The sequence below is a fragment of the Hyla sarda genome, chromosome 10 (genome assembly GCF_029499605.1).
Source record: "Hyla sarda isolate aHylSar1 chromosome 10, aHylSar1.hap1, whole genome shotgun sequence".
Classification (NCBI taxonomy): Eukaryota; Metazoa; Chordata; class Amphibia; order Anura; family Hylidae; genus Hyla; species Hyla sarda.
In genome coordinates, this window is record NC_079198.1 from 17147020 (window position 1) to 17174336 (window position 27317).

At 44.7% G+C, this 27317-nt stretch overlaps 1 protein-coding gene and 1 long non-coding RNA gene across 11 annotated transcripts in view; one reads left to right on the top strand and one right to left on the bottom strand.

Moving 5' to 3' along the window:
* Window positions 1-27317, top strand: part of GRIK5 (glutamate ionotropic receptor kainate type subunit 5) — a 354857-nt gene that overhangs the window by 326665 nt on the left and 875 nt on the right. For all 4 annotated transcript variants that reach the window (XM_056542912.1, XM_056542911.1, XM_056542909.1 and 1 more), the window contains 4 exons: window positions 387-552; window positions 725-950; window positions 18495-18623; window positions 26923-27044. In XM_056542912.1, coding sequence (XP_056398887.1) covers window positions 387-552; window positions 725-950; window positions 18495-18623; window positions 26923-27044 — 643 coding nt within the window. The remainder of the gene's footprint in view (window positions 1-386; window positions 553-724; window positions 951-18494; window positions 18624-26922; window positions 27045-27317) is intronic.
* The window catches only part of LOC130293805 (uncharacterized), a 54049-nt gene continuing 32102 nt past the window's right edge, over window positions 5371-27317 (bottom strand). For 2 of the 7 annotated variants that reach the window (XR_008848299.1, XR_008848295.1), the window contains 3 exons: window positions 19178-19255; window positions 18805-19029; window positions 12711-13575 (listed from right to left, as the gene is read on the bottom strand). This is a non-coding gene — a long non-coding RNA (uncharacterized LOC130293805). Of the gene's footprint in view, window positions 5883-11111; window positions 11411-12710; window positions 13576-18804; window positions 19256-27317 lie in introns of those variants that run through there. The other 5 variants (XR_008848298.1, XR_008848294.1, XR_008848296.1 and 2 more) reach the window with 4 other exon arrangements.

Here is a 27317-nt window from a genome sequence, read left to right on the forward strand (position 1 = left end):
GCATGGCCGTTGTTCTCCTTCTTCGTCATCACGTCGCCACGCCCCTTCCCGTCATCCAATAGGAGCGACGTGCGTAACGACGGGATGACAGCGATGGAGAGCGACGATCCTGGCCATCGGTGACGGTCCGGACCAGCGAGGACACCCCGGGGACGTGATGACAGCCGTTTTCAGGACTATTTGACGGGAGTAATGACGGAGGTTTTTACCGGATCATACCTGTAGAGTAAAAGGGGCCTAAGCCATATATTTTGATACACTGGTCAAGGCAGAGTGACTTGTAGGTGCCTTCTTGCCACCAGCAACCAGGTCACAAGCCCCCAGTTACACCCCTGCCTCTGCCCCTTCCATGGTACAGCCCATGTCAACTCGTATCTCTTTTCTAGGTGGGCCTTCACTCTTATAATCATCTCTTCCTATACTGCCAACCTTGCTGCTTTTCTGACTGTACAGAGAATGGAAGTCCCAATTGAGTCAGCCGATGACCTTGCAGATCAGACCAATATTGAGTACGGAACAATTCATGGTGGATCTACCATGACCTTCTTCCAGGTAGGTACTTCATAGTACAGCTATCAAAGTAAAGAAGCATTGATGATTCCATATGGACCATGGAGAGCTACTGTTTGTCATATGTCCTTACCATAATGGCCTAATATAACTTTCACCTCCATTTATATCTAACTCCTCCATGGATGTCACTCTTCGTTTTCTATTCCTACAGAACTCGCGGTATCAAACATATCAGCGCATGTGGAATTACATGAACTCGAAGCAGCCCAGTGTGTTTGTGAAGAGCACAGAGGAGGGGATAGCGCGTGTGCTGAACTCCCGATATGCATTTCTTCTGGAGTCCACCATGAATGAGTACCATCGTAGGCTCAACTGCAACCTCACCCAAATCGGAGGCTTACTTGATACCAAGGGCTATGGCATTGGGATGCCCCTAGGTGAGATAACTTGACGCAGTACCAGAGTGCACAGGTGGAGACTGTCTGTTATTTGGTATGGACTAAAATAACCTATTGGCTCCACATGATACCATACCATCCGAAGCCCCTGCTCACCCGAACCACCCACCAAGCTAGCACCACCGTGTCACCCCAGTAGTAAGATGATTACATGAGGAGGAGGGTTATTACAGTGTGTCACCCTGTCACCCTATAGTAAGGTAAATACATGAGGAGGAGGTTTGTTACAGTGTGTCACCCCAGTAGTAAGAAGATTACATAAGGAGTGTTTTTGTTACAGTGTGTCACCTTAGTAAGGTGATTACATGAGGAGGAGGTTTGTTACAGTGTGTCACCCCAGTAGTAAGGAGATTACATTAGGAGGAGGTTTGTTACAGTGTGTCACCCCAGTAGTAAGGAGATTACATGAGGAGGAGGTTTGTTACAGTGTGTCACCCCAGTAGTAAGGAGATTACATGAGGAGGGGGTTTGTTATAGTGTGTCACCCCAGTAGTAAGGAGATTACATGAGGAGGAGGTTTGTTACAACGTGTCACCTCAGTAGTAAGGAGATTACATGAGGAGGGGGTTTGTTACAGTGTGTCACCCCAGTAGTAAGGAGATTACATGAGGAGGGGGTTTGTTACAGTGTGTCACCCCAGTAGTGAGGAGATTACATGAGGAGGAGGTTTGTTACAGTGTGTCACCCCAGTAGTAAGGAGATTACATGAGGAGGAGGTTTGATTCAGTGTGTCACCTCAGTAGTAAGGAGATTACATGAGGAGGGGGTTTGTTACAGTGTGTCACCCCAGTAGTAAGGAGATTACATGAGGAGAAGGTTTGTTACAGTGTGTCACCCCAGTAGTAAGTTAATTATATGAGGAGGTTTGTTACAGTGTGTCACCCCAGTAGTAAGGAGATTACAAGAGGAGAAGGTTTGTTACAGTGTGTCACCCCAGTAGTAAGTTAATTATATGAGGAGGTTTGTTACAGTGTGTCACCCCAGTAGTAAGGAGATTACATTAGGAGGAGGTTTGTTACAGTGTGTCACCCCAGTAGTAAGGAGATTACATGAGGAGGAGGTTTCTTACAGTGTGTCACCCCAGTAGTAAGGAGATTACATGAGGAGGGGGTTTGTTATAGTGTGTCACCCCAGTAGTAAGGAGATTACATGAGGAGGAGGTTTGTTACAACGTGTCACCTCAGTAGTAAGGAGAGTACATGAGGAGGGGGTTTGTTACAGTGTGTCACCCCAGTAGTAAGGAGATTACATGAGGAGGGGGTTTGTTACAGTGTGTCACCCCAGTAGTAAGGAGATTACATGAGGAGGAGGTTTGTTACAGTGTGTCACCCCAGTAGTAAGGAGATTACATGAGGAGGAGGTTTGATTCAGTGTGTCACCTCAGTAGTAAGGAGATTACATGAGGAGGGGGTTTGTTACAGTGTGTCACCCCAGTAGTAAGGAGATTACATGAGGAGAAGGTTTGTTACAGTGTGTCACCCCAGTAGTAAGGAGATTACATGAGGAGGAGGTTTGTTACAGTGGTGTCACCCCAGTAGTAAGTTAATTATATGAGGAGGTTTGTTACAGTGTGTCACCCCAGTAGTAAGGAGATTACATGAGAAGGAGGTTTGTTACAGTGTGTCACCCTAGTAGTAAGGAGATTACATGAGGAGGAGGTTTGTTCCAGTGTATCACCCCAGTAGTAAGGTGAGGCATGTCAAAGGCCGGAGCCAATGGGCAGGTTCAAGGGGCTGCAAAATTAGCTTTTGCCTAGGGTGTCAAAAATCCTTGCACCAGCCCTGCCTATAGGGAGCTATATGGGACCGCTGCGCACATACTCAAGCACTCTCCATAACTCTTCTACCTAATACAGATGTGTTGAGGCAGAGGAAGTAAGAACATGGACTAGGCATTGGTGGTGGTTTAATGACTGTGATGCCCCCATACGTTGTAGACATACATTTGGGTTTCAGTATGAATTGGCTTAGTAATTTAATTCAATCTTCAGATCTGGATATGAGTCTTCAGAAGCATGAACTGAGTGTCATTCTCTAAGCGTATGCCTCTGTATGGTGCCTCCACATGAGTCCATATAAGAGAGAATATCTCAGTAATGCAGCAGCCGATAAAACCTTTCATCATATTGTGCTATGGGGTGTGAGATGCAGGGCAGATGGAATTACCCTAGGGGCAGATGGCATTAACCCCTTGTATTTGTGACGCCGGGGCGTGGTTTATCCTCAATACCACCCGAGGGTATACCGCTGCATCCTGGGCTAGGCACGGGGGAAATAAAAACTCTGACGTCAGGTTACGGACAACGGTAGCTTTACGGAGGTCAGACAGGTGGAAAAGTCTATACAGTTCAGCCAGGGCCCAAGGAGGTGACCAGTGACTCAGAGACCTTAAGGACTTGCTGGAACTTGTAGTAGAGGTGGACAATTTAGTGAAGGCCACGGTGACTAGACAGATGACTTTGACTTGACTGACTTGTGACTGTGGCTTACTTGTAGCTCCTCATTTCGACTGCACTGGACCTCAGCATTAAGAGCTCTAAGCTCCAAGAGAGAGAGAGCAGAGGCTCCAGCCAGGGCTTATATGGGGGAGGCTCTGGGGGGATCCCATTGGTCACCCCTAGGTCACTTGGTCACTGATACCTTCTGGGAAACAATCACATGACAACTCACATGGTAAACAGTCTTAAAGTGACAACGCTTACTTCACATTACACAGTATAATACATGGTAAACATATGTACGTGGGGGGACAGGTGCAAGGGGGGCCAGGGGACACTGAAGGGAGGCTGCTCGACAGGGCAGCAAGGGTACGGGGTAACACCTCCCATACTGGGACACCCCAATATTTCATACCAAATTGGAGACATATGGAGGTGTGGTAGCGTCTGTTTGCAGTGGTTGCGACTGTATAAAGGGTGAATGTCGCAAGTCAAAGCCAGGTCAGACCTGGCTTATAAAACGGCCTTTGGAGAGCACATTAAAAAAGTTGCGCAAAAAGTCACTACAGAGAGGAGGAAACATAAAAGGTGGTGTCCTGAAGTAAATTATAGTTTTTTGCTTATGTGCGCCAAATTTATTACCCCCACCCCCTCCCCACCCCCTTGATAGTATGATAAATCTGTCGCACATAAGCAAAACCAAAGCAAAAATAAATGACTTCAAAACTCACTTTCCAAAGACAGCAATGGTAAATCTCCCCCATTTTTTGTTCAAAAATTTATTTGGTAACACGAAAACCAAATCGCCCAATACGACCAATACGAAGGACAATTAAGTAGAACCAATAACTGAAACCATGGAGGGGAATTTATCATTGGTGTACATGAACGATTTTTGTCCACCTTTATTTTGTGTGGGGCTAATGTCTACATGCGCCAAATTTATTAAATGGTCATAGAGCCTTTGATTCGTTTTGTGCAGGTACACATTTCCGAAAATTTTTCTTCAGTACTCCATTTTCTACAGTTTACCCATTGTGTTTACATATACCAAGATGCTAGGCCATGTATGTGCTGGCGTATATGTTTTAGAGGTGTATATACTTTTTAGAGGTGTTTACAAAACAATTAGCAACTTTTTTTAAACAAGTTTTGAACACAACTTTATCGCTTTCACAGAGTAGTGCCATTTTTTACCATTAGGACGTTAAGGCAGTATGTTTATTTTTTTGCAGAATACTGTACTTTATGCAACACAGAACAATGAGATACAATGAACAGACAAGTGGTTATCGCCATTCAAGGACTTTAGAAACAGAAACCAGCTTTTACACTGGAACCTCTTAAAATATATGGCTTTAAATGGGTGCTCCACTGCCCCAGGGTTCAGAACATATTGTTCAGAACGCTGGGTGCGGGCTGCGTGACGTCACGCCATGCCCCCTCAGTGCAAGTCTATGGGAGGTGCGTGACAGAAACCATGCCCCCTCCCATAGACTTGAATTGAGGGAACGTGGCGTGATGTCAAGAGGGGGCATGGCCATGACGTCACGACCCCCACAGCCCACATCCAGCGTTAGGAACAATATGTCAGCCAGCCTGTTTACCCACAACAAACCCAATACATAGTGTGGGTGAACAGAAGTCCAACGAGGCGTCACTGACTAAAATATGTACCTTAGGTCCAGAGATAAGTCCCCCACGAAGATCCACTGCTATATTCTGGGAATTGCACGCAAAAGGCGAGGCCCCGTCGGCATCGGGCAGCGACAATCTAAGGGAAGATTTATCAAAACCTGTCCAGAGGAAAAGTTGATGAGTTAACCATAGCAACCAATCAGATCGCTTCTTTCATTTTTAACAAGGCCTCTGCAAAATGAAAGCAGCGATCTGATTGGTTGCTATGGGCAACTCAGCAACTTTTCCTCTGGACGGGTTTTAATAAACCTCCCCCTATAGTGTCTGCCCCCAGACCTAAAAGAGATACAATTATAGAAACATATGGCAATAGAGAGTCTAAAAAAAATCTTTATTTACTTGTCCAATCCCCACCACCACATGCAGCAGTGCCTTTCCGGACCTTCACTGCAGTGATGGCGCACCCATATACTCATGTCATTGCCGCAGCCAATCACTGGTCTCAATTTGCGACTGTTTGACCCATTGCGCAAAAATGTTAAACTTTGTAAAACCAATGATAAATCCCCCACTTTGCCCTTTAAAATATGCCTTTTAATATACAGTATAATATTTAAAATGAAAAACCGTTCTGTATTCCAGTACAGTGAGTCGCTGCAATAAACAAATCAAGACACAGCAGGAGAACCACATCCGTATACAGCAGACTCACCAACCCGCTGTCACCAGTGCGGTGTCTAGGGGGTAGATCAGTCGGGATGAGTCAATCAGTGCCGCTCGACTGGAGCCCAGGATCTGTGGAAGTGATGCCTCAGATAGTTCTTCCAAGGGCGGTGCTGTAGAGGGAGAGGATTCGGTGTTACATGATAAAAGTGATATAATCCACAGATAAAGCAGCGGGGTTAAAGGGGTACTCCGGCGCTAAGACATCTTATCCCCTATCCAAATGATAGGGGATAAGATGCCTGATCGCGGGGCTCCCGCCGCTGGGGACCCTCGTGATCTTGCAGGCAGCACCCCGTTATAATCTGTCCGCTCCGGGTCTGATTACTGGCGATCACGGGGGCTGGAGCATTGTGACATCACGGCCCCGCCCCCGTGTGACGTCACGCTTGGGGCGGCACGTCCCAGGCACGCCCTGCTCATGACCTTATGGCCATACCTCCTCAATGCAAGTCTATGGGAGGGGGCGTGACGGATGTCACGCCCCCTCCCATAGACTTGCATTGAGGGGGCACAGCCGTGACGTCACGAGCCTCCGGCACTGCACCCGACACTCTAAACGAACGGAAATTACGGGGGTCCCCAGCGGCGGGACCCCCGCGATCAGGCATCTCCTTTGGACTTGCATTGATGGGGCACAGCCGTGACTTCACGAGCCTCCGGCACTGCACCCGACGCTCTAAACGAACGGAGATCATGGGGGTCCCCAGCGGCGGGACCCCCGCGATCAGGCATCTCCTTTGGATAGGGGATAAGATGTCTTAGCGCTGTAGTACCCCTTTAAACAATCTGCTGTGCTATACAGTGATCCCTCATCTTATAGTGGCCTCAGGTTACAATATTTTCAGTCTTTTCTGGACCACTGTAACTTGAAGACATACTCACCATACAATACTATGGACAGTCCAGATCTGCGAAACGTGTCAATGGCAGGAAGATCTGACCAATCAGAATGGGCATTCACTGGTAAAACTCCTGTATTACTGAAGTGCATGCACTGACTGGTGTCTGGTAGCGCCCCCTACAGTACAGGAAGGTATTACATGTTCTGTACTCTTTACCTGTACCGGGGTTAGCTGCTCCTTTGGACACCAGGTGAGGGCGGCTCCATGTTACTTTTTTAGGACACCGTGTACTGTATAGGACCCTGAAGAAGCTCCTGTCCTCTACATAGACAGTGATTACAGCTCCCAGCAGATCTTTATTACTTTTATATGTAAGGATTTGCTTTATCTGTATTAGTTATCTACTTATTTTTCTTTAATCCTCACTTTTTCCTATTTTCGGATGACATTTTGGAGCTTCAGAACCAATTATCAGATTTTCATGGAGTTATGGTCTCAGCAAACAATGGTTTCAACATACAATGGTCGTCCTGGAACCAAATGACGGACCACTGTATTGCCATGTTGGGTAAATAAACTTCAGCACAATGGCTGGCATTTATCATTGTCTTTAGACTGTTTTTTTTTTTGTCTACAAAAGGCGCAAAAAAGGTGCAAACAGGGTTTATATGCACCTTTTTTGCACCTTTTGGTTTATACATTTCTGCTGATTTTGAGTTGCAATCCACTGATTTTGGCAATAGAAATGATATGAAAGGGTTTTATGAACTGCGCCGTTTGGCGAAATAGCGCAAAAAAGTCACAAAGCCACTTAAAGGGGTTATCCAGGAAAAAACTTTTTTATATATATCAACTGGCTCCAGAAAGTTAAACAGATTTGTAAATTACTTCTATTAAAAAATCTTAATCCTTTCAGTACTTATGAGCTGATGAAGTTGAGTTGTTCTTTTCTGTCTAAGTGCTCTCGGATGACACCTGTTTCGGGAACCGCCCAGTTTAGAAGCAAATCCCCATAGCAAACCTCTTCTACTCTGTGCAGTTCCCCAGATAAGCAGAGATGTCAGCAGAGAGCACTGTTGCCAGACAGAAAACAACAACTCAACTTCAGCAGCTGATAATTATTGAAAGGATTAAGATTTTTTAATAGAAGTAATTTACAAATCTGTTTAACTTTCTGGAGCCAGTTGATATAAAAAAAAAGAAAAGTTTTTTTTCCTGGAATACCCCTTTAAAAGTCTCTAAAACTACACCAGCCCAGACTTAGCTTAGCTTTTTGGTGTATGTGAAGAGAGAAATTTCAGAAAATGCGACCTGCAAAAAATGTATGAAATGCTCTGCGACCCTTTAATAAATCTGGTGCTCCTACACATTACCAGCACACACAAAAAATGGTATAGAAAAATGCTTCACTTCATTGTGTGCTGCTTCTTCCGGTAATTACATAAGTTAATAAAGAGGTAATGATCGGCGCTCAAAGTTGAATGGAATCCAGATTAAAAATTAAAAAAATTTAAAATATACTTTTTATTTAAAAAAAAAAAAAAAAAAGATTAATTCATATAGTAACATACCCTAGTGAGCCCTTGTTACACATCACAGGCTACAAAAATATAAACAAATTAATATAAAAGATTAAAATGACCACCTTATATTTGTACAATACAACCTCTTTGTCACCAGTACAGAACCTTGTGCAAAAATATGTCTAGAGATGAGCGAACATACAGTAAATTCGATTCGTCACGAACTTCTCGGCTCGGCAGTTGATGACTTTTCCTGTATAAATTAGTTCAGCTTTCCGGTGCTCCCGTGGGCTGGAAAAGGTGGATACAGTCCTAGGAAAGAGCCTCCTAGGACTGTATCCACCTTTTCCAGCCCACCGGAGCACCTGAAAGCTGAACTAATTTATGCAGGATAAGTCATCAACTGCCGAGCCGAGAAGTTCGTGACGAATCGAATTTACTGTAAATTCGCTCATCTCTAAATATGTCTATAGAAACTCAAGAACAGCGTCAAACAAATAGTGTAAGGCACGGCAGTGAGATGGCGTTCACTCCTGCTGTGGACCAGGGATCCTTTGCAGAAGAACCTAACAGGGATGCTGGATATGTCTAAGATAGATAGTAGTAGCGGCCTCGTGGTTTTTGGCGTGAAAGAGTCTGATTGATTGGCACATAGAGGAATATGCTTAAAGGGGTACTCTGCTGCTCGGCATTTGGAACAAACGGTTCAGAACGCTGGAGTCGGTAGCTCATGATGTCATAGCCCCACCCCCTCATCATGCCCCGCCCCCTCAATGCAAGTCTATGGGAGGGGGCGTGACGGCTGTCACGCCCCCTCCCATAGACTTGCATTGAGGAGGCAGGGTGTGATGTCACGAGGGGGCGGGGCTATGACGTCAGGAGCTCCCGGACGTCATGAGCAGCGGAGTACCCCTTTAAAGGAGTATTCCAGCACAAAATAATTTATCCTCTATCCAAAGGATAGGGGATAAGTTATAGATCGTGGGGGGTCCGAGTGCTGGGCCCCCCCCGGGATCTCCTGGACGAGGCCGCGACAGTCTGCAGGAAGTGAAGTTTCGTCCCCAGCAAAAAGCCGCGGCAGACACCCCCCCTCCATGTATCTCTATGGGGTATCTGGAGGGGGGGTGTCGGCCGCCGCGTCATGCGGGGACAGAACGCCCCCTTTCCAGGATACTGCTGTGGGCCCCGTCCAGGAGATCCCGGGGGGGCCCAGCGCTCGGACCCTCGACGATTTATAACTTAGATCTCCTGTAAGACAGTCTGTAGGGCAGCAGAACGGTGGTCGGCATAGAATACAAATGCCGGACACGTTTCAGGAACACCCTTAGGTCCTTTCTTCAGCAGCGGCAATTATATTGCCTCATGATCTAGACATTGCTATTATTTATCAGGATGTGTTTTTATTTATGGTGACTTTGAGACCTTCTGGCTTTGTGGTATTTGTGGCACAATTGGATCCGCAGCATTAACTCCTGCTGTGACCACGTCCGTTTTAATGCACAGAATGTGTGGATTATCTGATATACAATTCTGCTTCTTAACGTGTCATACGGACTATGAAGGAGATTTATCAAAACCCGTCCAGAGGAAAAGTTGCTGAGTTGCCCATAGCAACCAATCAGATCACTGCTTTCATTTTTCAGAGGCCTTTTCAAAAATGAAAGAAGCGATCTGATTGGTTGCTATGGGCAACTCAGCAGCTTTTCCTCTGGACGGGTTTTGATAAATCTCCCCTTATATGAACATTGTATTCAGAGGATGCGAACACTATTTGTTTGACGCTGTTCTTGAGTTTCTATAGACATATTTTTGCACAAGGTTCTGTACGGATTACATGATTTTAATGGGCAGCAGACAGAGGTTGTACTGTACAAATATAAGGTGGTCATTTTAATCTTTTATATTCATCTGTATATATTTTGTAGCCTATGATGAGTCACAAGGGCCCTGTGGCTCACTAGGGTATGTTACTATACAAATTGATCTTTTTTAATAAATAGTATATTTTTACTATACTGTAAATATTATATTTTTCAATTGAGTTCTGGATTCCATGCAACTTTGAGCGCGATCATTGCCTCTTTATTAGCCTATTTTGTTGATCCCAAGGGTCCAGGTTTCTGCTTGGCTTGCTCGGTTATAAGTGTACAGAAGTAATTGCGCCTCCCCATCTATTCAGTATTTGATTACATAAATTACCTTGTATTGGTTCAGTCCCCAGAAGGTTTTCATGCAAATTGGTTCACATTGCCGTCAGGCTCCGCTATATGGAGCTCCGTTGCCAATTCTGTCAAAACAAAGGGAGTTTAGCGGAGGAAAAAAAATAGCACATGCACTATTTTTTTCTCCCCTAAAGCCTGGTAAACTACCAGATCCCTGACAGACCCCATTCAAGTCAAAGGGATCCGTTTGGGCCGTTCGACGCAAAAAAAAGGGCCAAACAGACTCGGATGGAGACGGAGCACAACGGCATTGGGAATTTAGCCTTAACCTGTGTGACAGCGCTGTGTACCCAAAATCTGTCCTTTTTCTACCACAGTTTTGCAGTACTTATTTAAGCCGGCTCCACCGTCTCCTTAGTACCTCAACGTTTTTGTGCGTCCCCAACTTTCCCTGTGTATTGACCCATATCGGTCTCCTGGCTTCTGTCTCCACCTGGTCTCCCCTATACTGCACCATCTCTTCTGTTGCCAACCCGAATTGTCGACTCAAAAATGTTGCCGCCTGCCTCTACCTTCTTGTCCTTTACTGACTTCACTTGTACCCATGGGATAGAGACCCCCCTCGCCCCATTATGACCCACTCATTAATATAAATAACACACTGACTCCATAGCTGCATAAAAGGCCACGGACGTTTTATTGAGGAATAAATATAATAAAATGTAATAAATAAATAAATAAATAAATAAATAATAATAAATATTTAATAAATAAACAATAAATATAAAAACTTAAACCAATATCCACTGAGATAAATATCTCACCATCTCTCCACAAAACATTACCTGTCCACCCAGAACTCTGGGTGACCCCCGATTGATAAATCCTCATAACTAGTACTAAATTGTCCACCCAACGGTGACTTCCTCAAACGACCGTGACACAAAAAGGGGGTGGAGGGGGGGATGGGGCTGTGGTTTCTTCCTCACAGGTCTTTAACAACTGGTCCAACACCACACACTGACCCGACTTATATCCCCTTCAAATCTTCCCGCCTGTACCAGCTCCACCAATCAGCATCCAGCTCTATTCTGCCCAGCAACAGCCGGCCCTGCAATGAAAATCTCAGCACCAATGTAAGTATACCATGATAGTAATAAATAACTTACTATATACAGCATCGGGCAGAGGGGCTCATCCCATGTGGCCCATACTCTGCTCTCCTGGGCCTTAAACATTTGTAGTGTACCATGCTGACACTCCTGTGCTTGAATTGGCCTGCTGACCACACCTACTGGTCTAATCTCCCAGTGCCATGTACTGGTACCATCTAATGGAATGAGCTCGGCACTACACCAGGACCACACTTGTGGACTGACCTGTTGCCCTTTAGCAGAAGAAGTCCAGTTTCCATATGCTGGAGCAGGATAAATAGTGAAGACCTATAGGGTACTAAGTCTCCTCTGCCTGGCATGGCCTAAAGTGGAACTGGTTTGATAACACAGCACAGTAACCATATAGGAACACTCTTGAAAAGTGACCTGGTACCCTTTAGCATGTAATTTCAGCTTTCACACCTTAGAGTGGGATGAAGGGTTAAACCCTAAGCTCCGGAGCTTAGCCCAAAACCAAACCTGTTGGGTACCACAGTGAGGCCACACCTATTGCTGTTTTACAATGTGTCACCCACTAATCGATACCCAGTTACGTTGTGTCACCATCTACACCCACCATTATGCCCATTGACAGTTACAACTACGTGGGTCCCTTAATGGGAATTACACATAGGACTGGCTTTAGGTGCATCACCATCATGAATGGAGCGCCACAGGTTCTGAAGGCCTTGGTACCGGAGTGTGAAACGTTTTCAGACAAGTGTCATTTGTGCACTGTATGGTTACTTGTGTTCTGTATAATTCCGGCATTAAAAAGTACAAAATAGGAAGATGCCAATAGAAGGTAGTGCACAGGGCATTATCCTATCTACCTTGAGATTGCACCTATAATCGAGGACGATTCACTGACTTTGCAGATAATATACATCGTTTTCATCGGGAAACCCCATCTAAGTAGATATTCCTTTCTTCCAGATTTCATGTTTCATTGAATTGGATGGATTGTGGATGCATTACATTGTACTGTAGAGCAGTAGAGCCCACGCTGTGGCATGCTAAGGGTTAAGCAGTAGACCCATTTTGAGCATTGGCTACATCTGTGTTGTCAATAGCTTAAATCAAGCAATTCCTCAGGGTTAATGTCTAAATTATTCCTGAGACATTCTCTCTAATTTTGATGTACATCTGTCTGATCTAGTCACAATTTGCATTAACCCGCGGGAGTCGACTGCTGCATTGCATTTAGTAAAGAAGGGAGGGTGGGGGGTTGAGCTTCTTCTTCATCTGCCATGGGCACAAAAAGTTCCAAAAAGCGGATCTGACCAAGGTTGTCTGCTGTGCTCAGATACCATTGGTCTAATAAAGACACTATAGTGATGCCTCCGAAATCTGATCGCACTAGCATAGTATCCCCTTTTTCAGAAATGCTGCACTCCCATAATGCACCGTGACACTGCATAACCACCATGCACCTGGACTCGCACTGTGCAGAAATATGGTTCCCTTCAGACCCCGCTCTATGCTCTGCTGATTTTCTTTACTCTGGGCCTGTGCATTAAATTTCCCAAGTTTGGTGGTGATAAATGACCCGTGCGTTTCGTCTAGTGCTATTCTTCGCAGCTTGGCAGGCTTTTCAATCAAATCACCACCCTGCCACCCTTGTGATAGGAACGCCGGCTGCCAAGAGGAGAGGCGACACACAATAATCTAGTTGCTGCAATGTAACACCGGCCTTTGTGTGAAGAGCTTGAGCTCCCTCTGGTGGAGGAGATTGTGTGACTTCAGGCCTGACTGGTGAATTATCTGTTTCAATAAGAATTTTTTTTTTTTAACCAGAACTAACATTTAAAGGGGTACTCTGGGATTTTTTAAAAATTATTTAACTATGCTACAAGGGCTGTAAAGTTTGTGTAATTTCTAATATAGTGTCTGTACCTGTGTTTGATGATGGGCTCACACTTTTTCGATCTTTGACCCGATGTTCATTTTTAGCAGTATACAAAATGAGTGTTGTCTCAGGTTTTCTCAGGTTGCAGTGCAGGTGTTGAAAGGGAGCCTGTCTGCTTCAATGGGTGGAGAGACCGCTGTGTGGAGGGGGGGGGGATCATTCTCCAATGGGCTGCAGGGAATTGTCCCAGCTGTGCTTCAATGGGTGGGGTATCTGCTGTGTAGGAGGGAGAAAAGTTAACAAAAAGAAAGCAGCGTTGAGGTGGACTCACAACACAGCCATTTAGTCCCAAGACAAGCACGGATCCTTCCTAAGCATGTCTAGCAGGTAAGTCACCATATGGTGGATAACCCCTTTAATTCTTTTGATCAACATATTTTAATAGCAAAGTCATAACCAGGACAGATGTGGACCCACTGTGCCAATTTGGTTTCAGCGTGGCAATATTGCATAAAATCTGGCAAGTTTATTCCAAAACTGATAGACCAAATGACATAGTAGAGCAGGAAGTGAAGCGTTTCAGGTGCGTTGCAGCTGAAATGCGTCCAGATTTTATGAAACCTTGCCACGCTGGAATTGTCGGCCTTTGTCTGCTGTTCCTGGGTGCTATCCTGTACTCTCCATGCAGTGGCTGGGCTCTGTTGGTTAAGCTGGACGTGTCTCTCTATAATGAACTGGTTTGGCTTTCGGTTACTCCAGAGAGAACATCCAGGTTTTTCACCCTTTAACCCTCTCCTATGAGGATTTGGTCTTCCCTGCTGGGGACTGGAAGTTTCCTCCCTCTACGAGTGCTTCAAAAAAATAAGAGGACAGGATGAGACAACTTGAGCCACAGGTTGTGGGCTGGCAGTGGACTAGTGTGGTCAGAGACTGGAAAACAGGCAGGTCAGGCAGTACAAGTTTGAAGTCAAGCAAGCTAGGTTATAGGCAGAGAGAAGTCAAGAGTGGTCATACATTGTAACAAATCTGCATACAAGGGACACCTTTATTGAAACATTCAGGAAAGCTTTAACCCATTGGGACCTGTGGAGATAGGCAGCGGCGTGACTGTGGGAGGAAGAATGACTAGGAGCAGAGGAAGAGGTAATCTAGTGTGTGCATTTAAGCCTTCTAGCCTGGTGGGGCCCATGGGCCACACTGTCTTATAAACGGCACATGGTAGATAGGGACCCTATTAGAAATTTTGCATTGGGACCCAGGAGCTTCATGCTACTTCTCTGATTATTACTAAGGGATTTCCTTGATCCACCCTGGATGGGAACGTTAGATATAACAAGCTAGACATGTTCCACTTGGAATACCTTCTGGCACTTCATAGGCTGAACTAGGGCAACATGTTGGACTTTGAGGCACCTGCCAACTTGTAGTATTAAAAGACACTACATAGAATGTTTTTGATCTGGTATTTCCATGCGGGAGACATCTATTGCCAGACATCTATGAACCCATCCTGAGTGAGAGATGTTCTCTTAGGCCAGTACAGGGTAGGTTCAAGAAGGAGGCCCAACCTTCCAGATGCCCACCTGCCCTGATAGGCCTTATGAAAATGCCTTTAGCTGATATCACTGCTATAGTTTCATATATTTTGCCATTCAAGAGTCTTGATAACTTGACTGACAACTCATGGGAGAAGTAATGACAACCAATTTGGTTCTCACCCAGAGACACCTAGACATAATAAGAGCTTCTTCAAACCCTCAAAAGCTTCGATGACCTCCCAAGAGCTGTAACAAACCCACAAGAGCTTCGATGACCCCCCAAGCGCTTTAACAAACCCTGAAGAGCTTCAATAACCCCCAAGAGCTTTAACAAATCCTGAAGAGCTTTGATGACCCCCCCAACAGCTTCATCAAACCCTCAAGAGCTTCAATGACCTCCCAAGAGCTGTAACAATCCCTGAAGAGCTTTGATGACCCCTGAAGAGCTTTGAGTTTTACCGATTCTTCAAGATCTTCAATACAATCTCAGGATCTTTGAAAGTTCGTAGTCTATTAATTTACGATGACTATGGAATGGATCTTTTTTTTATGACTCAACAGAAGCAGATAGATCAACTCTGTTGACTTTTAAAGTAGAGAAAAAGCCAGAAACTGAAAACTTTTTTCAAGCCGAAGATGTTTTGTTCTTCCACTTTGGGAACGTAAGGGGTACTTTGTTATTGTCTATTACCAATGCTTATTAATTCTTTTCTCTGTTCTTTCCAAACTGTTTGATTTAATTGCTTTCTGGCAGATGGCCACCCTCACTGGGAACTTTTTCGACCATCTGGGTTGATGGCGCATCGATGTCCCCAACTAATACAGTAATTAATAGCACAAGCAGGGAAGCTGCGGAGAGTAGACCAAGCCCACAGCACAGAAGTATAATAGAAGCAGGTGGTAGTACATTGCATTGAATGCCAATAGCCTGGAATTTACTTTGTGGAAGGAAGACTTCTTAATAGAGGGACTTGTTGTGAAAGTGGTTAATGTAATTATTGCATAAAAGGCTTCAAAAACAGGAAACAGCATGTCGTATCATTTGATACATTGAGATCTATGTTTTTTGCAGAATTTCAGAAAACAATAAGATTACAGCTAAACGTGCCAAGTTATAGAATGTGCTCCATGATGCCATGTGCCATAGGAACAGCATTAAATCGGGTTTCCTTGGACTTCCAGATAAGATGGTTCTGAGGGTCCACCTTTCATCTCCACAGAACACGTGTTTGCCCCCTTTTAGTCACCTTGTAGTCTCAATTGGTATAATCAATATGGTCTAGTAGGTTATTTGTGAGAAATGTGATAAGAAGTAGACTCAAGTGACAGGTGATTGCCTACAAAGTCACCTCTAAATAGTGTTTTCTTCTGGGCCCATTGGATGATCTTTTGGTACACTGGATGCTCAATTCAAGCCTGGTAGAGATAACTAGAAATTAGTAAATCAAAGCTGAATCATAAATAGCTGGTTAATTCATCTGACTTACTTGGCCATTGTATTCCATTGACCAGTTATTGGCAGATCTATTGGACTGGGTTGATTCACTGATCTCTGTCTTTGTACATGTTAAGGTTCATGACACTGTGAAACATTCTTTCCAGCAGCAGTCTTAACCCATTGAAGCAACTGTCTTCTCACATTGCACCTGTATATCATGAAATATATATACTATGAAGTCTAAATGGGTGTCGCGTGGGTTCAGTGTAGACTCTTTTGTACGCCTTGGCCCATGACTCCAGACAGTTCTAGGGCCGGCTCATCCCTCCAAGAACAAAATGGTCAGGTGACAAAAATCCATTACACTCTACCCCTTCTCCACTGACATCATCTGTCGGTGAAGAGCCGCAAGGCTGCCATACACCTCAGAGAGCTGGTCAAACCTGCCAGCCACAAGCTGACTTTAGTATAAGGTGTATGGGCACCTTTAACCAATAAACAATGGCTAGTATCCTGTTACACTTATCCAGAATTATCCAAATTATTTTTTGCTTTACAACAAACATAGGTATGGCTAAAAATGTTAAGGTGCCAAACCAAATAATGCAATAAGTCCCTCCCCCACAAGCATTTACCTTCCCCCACTGAACAGCAACCAGTGCAAACACTTTCTTACCTTCACCTCCACAATTGCTCAATTCTAGCCCTGTTCCCTTCCCTTATTGGGCCCATGAAGCTTGCTGCCCTTTATTGCTCTAAGCACCTTCTTGTTGACAGCCAACTGGATGCAGGGGTTTTGTTCTCGTTGCGACCTTGTGGCCTTTGTAATTTGAGGTCTCCTCATCATGTTGGTAGGTCCCACATTCGGCAGTGGGACAGACACGTAGTTTTAGGCCAGCCCAAATGATACTTAATACCCTCCAACATTGCACATGTTGGGTCATTTCTGGTGTGGTGCACTTGAGAACATGTTTAAATCTGTTGTTTGCCACATTTCAGGGTGACATCATCCAGCTAGAAGGAATCAACTAGATGTATGGAGAGAGTTCTTTTCTCCAATAACTTATCACATACATTATGCATTACTAATGTCTGGTGTTAGAGGGGCTACTGACAGCAAATCATGAGGAGGTCTAACAGGAAGCCAACCCATAAGGATATGATTGTATTATTATGGCATTGGCCCATTTAAAGGGATACTCCACTGGCCAGCGTTTGGAACTACATGTTCTGAATGCTGTTTTCACACTGCGAGGGTCGGCCCAACCCCTTGTGATGTCATGACCATGTCCCCTCAATGCAAGTCTATGGGAGGGGCATGATGGCTGTCACACCCCCTCCCATTGACTTGCATTGAGCGGGCGTGGGGCGTGACTGACCCCCACAGCGCGAACACAGCATTCAGAACATTTAGTTCTGAACGCTGATCAGTGGAGTACCCCTTTAAGTGAATGGGTCTGAGCTGCAATACTACACACAACATGAGGATAGGTGTGGCACTTTCTTTGGATGAAGTCTAGTTCCAAACCAGAGAAGAAAGAAGAATACCCTTGGTAGATGGTGCTGCGGCTCTTTCAGACAAATGGAGTAAGACCAAAGCTTAGTTTAAGGTCCACAGCGGAACCAAATTTTATTTGGTAAAATAAATAAAATAATAAAACATGCGAAGACGCGTTTCTGGAGGAGCCCTCCCTTCCTCTGATCTGAGGAAGGGAGGGCCCCTCCCGAAACGCGTCATCGCATGTTTTATTATTATATTTATTTTACCAAATAAAATTTGGTTCCGCTGTGGACCTTAAACTAAGCTTTGGTCTTACTCCATTTGTCTGAAAGAGCCGCAGCGCCATCTACCAAGGGTATTCTTCTTTCTTCTCTACAACTCATCCAGGATAGTACCACTACTACTCTTGCTACCCAGAAGGCCCGGCAGCAACTCCACCTTTGCAGTACCCCATTATCACTGGGGTGATATGCTTGTTTTATCCACTTCAAGGTGAGCGGCCATATATATGGTTCCTGTTTAATTCAGGATCACTAATGCTCCCGTCTCCAAGGGTAATACACCAGGCGCCAGTATCGGTCTCTCCATTTTTTTTATTCCCTACAGATAGTTCCAAACCACCCCTTTTATGATCCCACTCAATAATTCTTGTTATTGCATTCATATAGACAATGATGGAAAATGTAACCTGCGTATGACTTTGTGTTCTGCCTAGAATCTCCATACAGAGATGAGATCACTCTTGCAATCCTCCAACTTCAAGAAAATAATCGCTTGGAGATACTGAAACGCAAATGGTGGGAAGGGGGGAAGTGTCCCAAGGAGGAAGACCACCGTGCTAAAGGTCAGTGGTATTTTGGTCATTGCAAAACATGTTGCACAATGACCAATACATTTCTCACCTTGTGATCTTCTGTTCTCTCTTCATTCCCTTGTGTTCCATTCTCATATCATTGTCTAAGAGTGGACTAAAGAGACATCTGGAGCATCTGTCAATCTCATCCGGTCTCATTCTGGTAACTCACCTTTCACTGTCTGGTACTTTTCTGTCTTTGCTATTGTGTCCTCCATTGCCTCCATTGATGATATGTCCTCCATGTTTAGAGGGGCTCATCTACCACAATTGCTCTTCATGTATTTACGCTATATCTCACATCTCACTTCCTAGTCAGCAGATCAATACTAGTGTGGGGTGACATCATGGGTATTTTGGGGGTCGTGTATGTCCATTTTCATTGCTTGGTTACGATCTGAAAGTAAGAAAAATATTTCAATACTTACTATACTACAAAATGGGTCTCCATAATGACCCCCACCCTCCCAATTACACTGTTTGGATAAAACACCCAGATCAGAGGGAAAGTGAGATGTGGTGCCACGTGTGGTGTAAGGAAATACCTTATCACTTCGTGACGCCAGGGCACCATTAGCCTATACATGGTCTGAGGTTGGAGACAACTTCTCCTGGGCCAGACACTGGAAGTAAAGGGACATACCGACGTCAGGTAACTGTCTTTACTAAGCTGGGTGCAGATGGTATTACACATACAGTCTGGTGCAGAATGAGAGGATGCAGCGTAACCCCTTGGAAGCCCTTTTGCCTTGCTGGGACTTGTGCTTTCGCCCAATAGATTGATACTGACTTGGGAGAATTGAAGATTGATCCTGGTAGCTAGGGTTTTGTCAAGGTCATTTAGCTTGCTCCGCCAGGGCATGAACTTCCACCGTGCGGGTGACCCTTGCAGACTCACCAGATAAGATGAATTTGTTCTGGGTCTTCCCTTAGAGCCTCTCCACACACCTCACACTAACAATAACACATATAAATAACATAGATAGAAACATGATAATTATGAAAATATATTAACTTTTGGGAAAGTGCTGGGACATAATAGACACAACAATAAGTCCCTCAGTGGTCCCAACACCTGTGCCGCAGGTCTGCCTGAGGAAGTCCGAAGCCACAGGAAAGCCTTTGGTGCTGGGATACCACAGAAAGCAGAACCAGAATCATATCAACACAGGAGAATGTGCGGCATAATTCGACATGCAGACAATTTTCTACTGGATATTGTGTTTTTTTTTTTTCAGTATTCTGACATTTACTGGCCAAACAGCAACCAAAAGGACAGTCTCTTTTTCCCCTCATAGGACTAATAGAGCCCTGTGGACACACTTGGCACTCTAAGCAGACATCACAGTCATGATGTGAACGTAGCCTTAGGCTCTGTTACATGTCATTTGAGCCTTCTGTCCGAGATATAGCTCAACAAGATCTTCCATCCCATACCTCTGACGGATGGCTTTGAAAAATTCTACTGTTCTCATATAAAAATAAAAAAAAAGGTATGCTACACAGTATATATTATATATATATAATTTTTCAGCAATGCCCCTGTATAGACCAGTGGTTTCCAACCTGCGGACCTCCAGATGTTGCAAAACTACAACTCCCAGCATGCTGGGAGTTGTAGTTTTGCAACATCTGGAAGTCCGCAGGTTGGAGACCACTGGTATAGACTAATAGATGACACTCTTGTGACCTTACTGACAGCAAGAAGAGATCTTAAAAGTGATGATTGGTGTGTGTCAGTGGAGTGTATGTGTGAGTAGTGGGTGTGTCAGTGGTGTTTCTGCATGTTAGTGGTGTGTGTGTCAGTAGTGGTATGTGTGTGGGGGTGTCAGTGGTGTGTTTGTCTATGTGTGTGTGTCAGTGGTGTTTGTGCATGTTAGTGGTGTGTGTGTCAGTAGTGGTATGTGTGTGTGGGTGTCAGTGGTGTGTTTGTCTATGTGTGTGAATGTATATGTCAGTGGTGTTTGTGCATGTTAGTGGTGTGTGTGTGTCAGGGGTGTTTGTGCATGTTAGTGGTATGTGTGTGTGTGTGTCAGGGGTGTTTGTGCATGTTAGTGGTGTGTGTGTGTGTGTCAGTGGTGTTTGTGCATGTTAGTGGTGTGTGTGTGTGTCAGTAGTGGTATGTGTGTGTGGGTGTCAGTGGTGTGTTTGTCTATGTGTGTATGTCAGTGGTGTTTGTGCATGTTAGTGGTGTGTGTGTGTCAGTGGTGTGTTTGTCTATGTGTGTGTGTCAGTGGTGTTTGTGCATGTTAGTGGTGTGTGTGTGTGTCAGGGGTGTTTGTGCATGTTAGTGGTGTGTGTGTGTGTCAGTGGTGTTTGTGCATGTTAGTGGTGTGTGTGTGTCAGTAGTGGTATGTGTGTGGGTGTCAGTGGTGTGTTTGTCTATGTGTGTATGTCAGTGGTGTTTGTGCATGTTAGTGGTGTATGTGTGTCAGTGGTGTGTTTGTCTATGTGTGTGTGTCAGTGGTGTTTGTGCATGTTAGTGGTGTGTGTGTGTGTGTGTGTGTGTCAGTGGTGTGTTTGTCTATGTGTGTATGTGTCTGTGAAAGAGTTGGTCCCCACCAGTCATTAAATATTTTAACCACTTAGCTAAATCACTGGTGAGAATTAGCTTGCTAGGGTTGGGTAGGTCTTGTTATTGGGCCTGGATTTTATGGGATAAAAGGCAGGTTTGGTAAATGGGGTTTTCATCCTCTTCTTGGGCTAGACTAGACCAGATCAGCATAGAGCCCAGATCAGCATAGGTGCTGAAAACAGCTCATCACTGGGTATCACTGGACAGGCTGTGGGTAACCTGCACCACTATTGAGAGTTTAAATCCGGAGTTTTTCAGCCTAAAAAGGGGACATTATAACCTGTGTGAGTAAGGCTAAATTCACATGTGTCGGAGCCCCATTCGGGAGCATGGTTACAGAAAAAAAGGAGCTGAACGATGAACAGGATATGCTGGATTTGAGCGGAGAAAAATAACGATCTGTATCAATTTTTCTTTACTCAAATTCCACTATTCCAACAGATTCAGTGAATGTAGCACAAACACTGATGTGAACGATGCCTAACACATTTATAGATGGTTGTGTTGGGTGGCTAGTAGTAAGCCACCTGTATAGACAGGGAAGTTTTCTGTACAGTCAGTGCTGGACGAGCAGGATTTATGTTGTGTTTTTTTTTTTGCTTGAGTATGAAGGCTGTGTTTCCCTGTCTCCAACTACTATTTGCCATGATTAGCCTTGCTCTATGGAGCTAATCTCCCACAAGGTATACAGTCCACTTTTCTGGTACTGTTTTATACACTTGCAGAATTTCTGCATGCAAACCTGTCTTACTTAAGATTTTAAAAGGCTGACAGCAGCGTTTTTCCCTGGCCCTTATTTTTTTGTGGTTTGTAATAACTGAACAAACTCAGCAAATGCATCAAGGACCGGCAGTCCTATATAAAACCACAGATAACACATCACAATAACTTGTCCCATGCTCGGCTCTGCTGCATGTGTATGTATATAAATATTAGAATAGTGCTGTGGTTGACCGGGTGCTCTATAGGTGCAGTAACAGATTGCGCAGCCTTGGCTCCGGTCAGCCTGCACTTGTCTGCCTTATGACACAACCTGTAGTTTTGCGCTCTATACATCGCGCTGATAGAGAAGTACAGATGGAACCAGGTGGTGTGTCTGGTTGAAAGCTTTCGTGATGAAAGGAAGGGAGAAATCTAAAGGCAGGATGTCGAGTCCGTGGCGGATTTTATGTATAAAGGCTTATACTCAGTGATGGTTTAGTGACGCAATGTGCAGATGGCCCAAGCACCGTATTATATATACATGGCTGGACACACAAATGGTGTTCCTCATCAGTATACAGACCCTAATGGTTCCCGGATACAGGTTCTACTCTGACTAAATAAACATACAGTGAACATCAAATCATCAGAACAGATATATAAATCCATAGCTATAGCAGAGCTGGGTTTGCCATTTGCCAAAAGACTCTTATTTCAGCGTGTTCCCTTAAAGGGGTACTCTGCCCCTAGACATCTTATCCCCTATCTAAAGGATAGGGGATAAGATGTCTGATCATGGGGGTCCCACCGCTGGGGACCCCCGTGGTCTTGGCTGCGGCACCACAGACAACCGGTGCATGGAGTGAACTTCACTTCATGCCGGATGACTGGCGATGCGGGGTGGAGGCTCGTGGCGTCACGGTCACGCCTGCTCATGATGTCACAGCCACTCCCCCTCAATGCAAGTCTATCGGAGGGGCGTGACATCACGAGCCGCCGGCACAGCACCCAACGCTCTAAACGAACGCCGGGTGCATTTGAATGTGCTTTTCACATTGTGAGCCCCTCTGAGGAAAAAAGAGACAAGAGCGCTTCTATGTGCAGAACTAGTGGTAAAGTGCCATTGTGCAATTAGGTGAGTAATACGCTCACCTTATTCAGTTGTGCAATGTTCGAGGCACAATGCTCACAACGCTAGAAAGAGACAGCACGATAAGTACAAGCTGGCTGCCGCAGGCTTCCCACGCCAGAACGGCGTGCAGCAGGATACAGGATGGAAGTCGATCCGCACTGCCAGACAACAAGGAATCAGATGAAAAGGGTAGCATGAATAACTGATTTATTAACACACAACGCGTTTCAAAGCTGAAATGGCCTTTTCATCAGGCGTCTGATGAAAAGGCCATTTCGGCCTTGAAACGTGTTGCGTTAATAAATCAGATATCAGCAGGAGTCAATCCACAACTCAAAAGCAGGCAGGGGAATGATAATCCATGTGACTTCCCTGTCATCCTGTCAGGGCTGGTGTAAGGGTTTTTGCCACCCTAGGCAAAAACTAATTTTACCGCCCACTTGACTCCGCCCATTGTCCCAAGCCTCTCCTTATGTAATTAACTTACTGCTGGGCTGACAAACTGTAACAAACCTCCTCCTCTGCTGATGGCTGAGCGAGTGGTTCTGATGCTGGTTGTCTAACATTCTTGTTGCAGGCAAAGAAGCATCCCCCATCAAGAGGCCGCTCTAGGCGGCTGCCTATTTTGCCTATTGGCAACTATCGATTTCTCACTAAGAGGTACACTACCCAAAAGTAGCCTTTAGGACACAGGACAGGGCAGCAGGGGGAGATCCTTTTACGCCCTCTTGTGGCAAGATCCAGGGTCTAATTAGATCAAACCTGTAATCATTTACACATTGGCCTGGGACATAACGGTTATGCAGCTATCTGACATTTCCATCTGGGTGTATTATTTTTGGGGGTCAGTCAGTGTACAGTAAGTATAGGTTCCCCTCTGCTATAACCTGTTGTAGGGATATTATACACATTCCCAGAAGAAGACTAGTATGCATCCATGTATAGGAATAATTTCCCTAGATTACAATGCTGTCTTGTGGGTCCGCTCCTCTCTCTCCCTGTATAGTGAGTGGCAGCTTGTTGGGCGTTGTGCGGAGATAAGTGCTGGAGAGGCATTGATGTGGTAAGGTTGCAGTGAGCTGACACGTTCAGCAATGTTCCCCTATTCACCATACACAGCAGCAAGCGGCAGAGCGGTAATATATAGAAATCTGCTGGCGCTCTATCCTAACATTGTGTTCTCAGGAAAACACGCAGCAATTACACCAACACGAGCAACCCGCAATTATATCCCTACGAGAACAGCCGCAGGTTAACTCTTAACCCCTTAAAGGGGTACTTCTCTGCTCAGCGTTTGGAACAAACTGTTCCGAATGCTGGAGCCGGCATCGGGAGCTCGTGACATCATAGCCCCGCCCCCTCATAATGTCACGACAGATGTCACGCTCCCTCCCATAGACTTGCATTGAGGGGGTGGGGCGTGACATTATAAGGGGGTGGTGCTATGATGTCACGAGCTCCCGGCTCCAGCGTTTGGAACAGTTTGTTACAATCGCTGAACAGCGGAGTACCCCTTTAAGGATTCCTAGTTTGGTGTTGAGGAAGCATTAAAGGGGTAATCCGGTGACATTTTTTTTTTTTTTAAATCAAGTGGTGCCAGAAAGTTAAACAGATTTGTAAATGACTTCTATTAAAAAATCTTAATCCTTCCAGTACTTTTTAGCAGCTGTATGCTACAGAGGAAATTGTAATCTTTTTGAATTTCTTTTTTTTTGTCTTGTCCACAGTGCTCTCTGCTGACACCTCTGTCCATGTCAGGAACTGTCCACGGATTTTCTCCTGCTCTGGACAGTTCCTGATATGGACATCAGGTGTCAGCAGAGAGCACTGTGGACAAGACAAAAAAGAAATTCAAAAAAGAAAAGAATTTCCTCTGTAGTATACAGCTGCTAAAAGGGTAAAGTTTTTTTTTTTATAGAAGTCATTTACAAATCTTGTTTAACTTTCTGGCACCAGTTGATTTAAAAAAAAATAAATAAATAATGTTTTCCACCGGAGTACCCCTTTAATTTTTCCCCTTTTCATTTTTAAATCTGTAACTTATTTTTTTTTTCTATCCACATAACTGTATGGGGAGGTGGGCCTTGTTTTTTGCGGTATGAGTTGTAATTTGTATTGGCACCTGTTTGGAGTATATATAATGCATTTCAAATTTATATAGTTTTTTATGTTAGTACCTAAAAAATAAAAATAAAAAATACTACCCTTTTGGAAAATAGTTTGTTTTTGTATTACACTTTTCAAAACAACCCAAAACATTTCAATTTCCATCAAAGTAGCTGTGTAGGGGTTTGTTTTTTGCAGGACGAGTTTAGTTTCCACTGGTTCCACTATGGGATTCATACAAGTTTTTGACTGATTTTATGTTCACACAGGGTCAAAATGGTTGTTTTTGTAGTGTTTTTATAATGCATTATATTGGTATTATATGCAAATCTGGTCTTTGCTTGAAATTCTCATGTGTTTCGGAATGTTTACCATTGCCAAGGACACAAGGGAAAAAATAAAACTAGCATTTTTGTGCATAAAGACCAATATTACATCCAAAATAAGTATCATGCTCTTTTTAATGGCCGAAATTTCAGGACCCCTTAGGGGACCCACTCAAAATGAGTTGTTGCTGTTGATGAATCAGACCCTCTGACAGCATCGAGGCCCATGAAGAAAGTAGAAGGTCCTTGCAATCCCCATTTCTCATGGACACAGTATAGGACGATGGAGCAGAAATTGGCCTCAGAGTGCCGGGTACAGTAGAGTGTGCTAGAGCCATGCTTTATAAGAGGAGTTGGCTTGATACAACATCAGTACTTCTTTTGATATACTATATCCCCCCTTGCATCTTACATTAGCCCTTCCCTCCTTGTTCCAAAGTATCTGCTGAAATTCCAGGTTTGGAGAAGACGCAGCACTGGAGTCTTCTTTGCTTCGAACCCCACAACAATCGCTTTGGGTGATTTCTCATAGCTATGTCAGTAGGCCAAGTGCCTCTTGGGACCGGTTGGCATGTACATGTGAAATGGGTTAGGCCCTTTCACACTCCTGTTATGAACTGGTAGTGTGATGGCCGTCAGGACCGCCGGAGAGGATAGCGGGAGAAAAAATAGTGCTTGCACCGTCTCTTCCCCCCACTATTCTCTTTGAAAATAGCAACATTGACTATAATGGGGTCCATCGGGACCTGTTATTGCCCGTTGCACCCCGTAAAACAAAAAAAAAAAAAGTGTTTGACGGACGTTATTGATGGGGCGCAATGGAGCCTTATACAGTAATAGAAAAAACAGCACCACACCTGTCCTCAGGTTGTGTGTGGTATTGCAACTTGGTTTTATTTACTTCAATAGAACTGAGCTGCAGTGAGGACACGTGCGGTGCTGTTTTTGGGAAAAAAATCAGCTTGGTTTTTCTAATCCTGGACAACCTTTTTGAAGGGGTACTCCGCCTCTAGATATCCTATCCAAGGGATAGGGGATAAGATGTCTGATCGCGGGGGTCCCGCAGCTGGGACCCCCACAATCTCTGTGCAATCTCGTTTAGAACGCTGGGTGCAGGAGGCGGGGGTTGTGTCGTCACAACCACGCCCCTCGTGACATCACGTCATGACCCCTCAATGCAAGTCTATAGGACGTGGCTGTGACGTCACGACCCCCACCGCCTGCTCCAAGCGTTCTGAACAAAATGTTCTGAACGCTGGGTCAGCGGAGTACCCCCTTAAAGGTTCCCTCACACATAACTTCTAAAGTTCAGAATTCCCTGTGTATTGTTGGGTTTTTGGCTTGCTGGGCCCACACAATGGCCCTGCTATAGCTGATCCAGCTCCAGAGAACCTTTGAGACTTTGTAATGACCTTCGGGACATATCCCTAACTATGTATATTTTTACAGGACTGGGCATGGAGAACATTGGTGGTATCTTTGTCGTTCTCATCTGCGGCCTAATAATCGCCGTGTTTGTGGCCATCATGGAGTTCGTGTGGTCAACGAGACGTTCAGTGGACAATGAAGAGGTGAGAAAATCTGCGCAATGTTTGACGGTGCACAGCACGGCGCTGCTGATCTGTCAATGTGTTCCACGTATTTCTGTGTACATTGTAGTCTTTGTAGTTTCTCTTCGACATAAGAAAGAAATGTTTCTCTTCTTCCCCGCTGGCTGCACACCTAAGGGGTCAGTTATTATTTTACACCCCTCTTTTGTTTTTGCCCTAGTTTTGCATTAGATTTTCTTTGTTGTCCCCCAGGGGTTGGTGCACAGTTTTTCGCCCACTCTCCTCTCCCCTGCT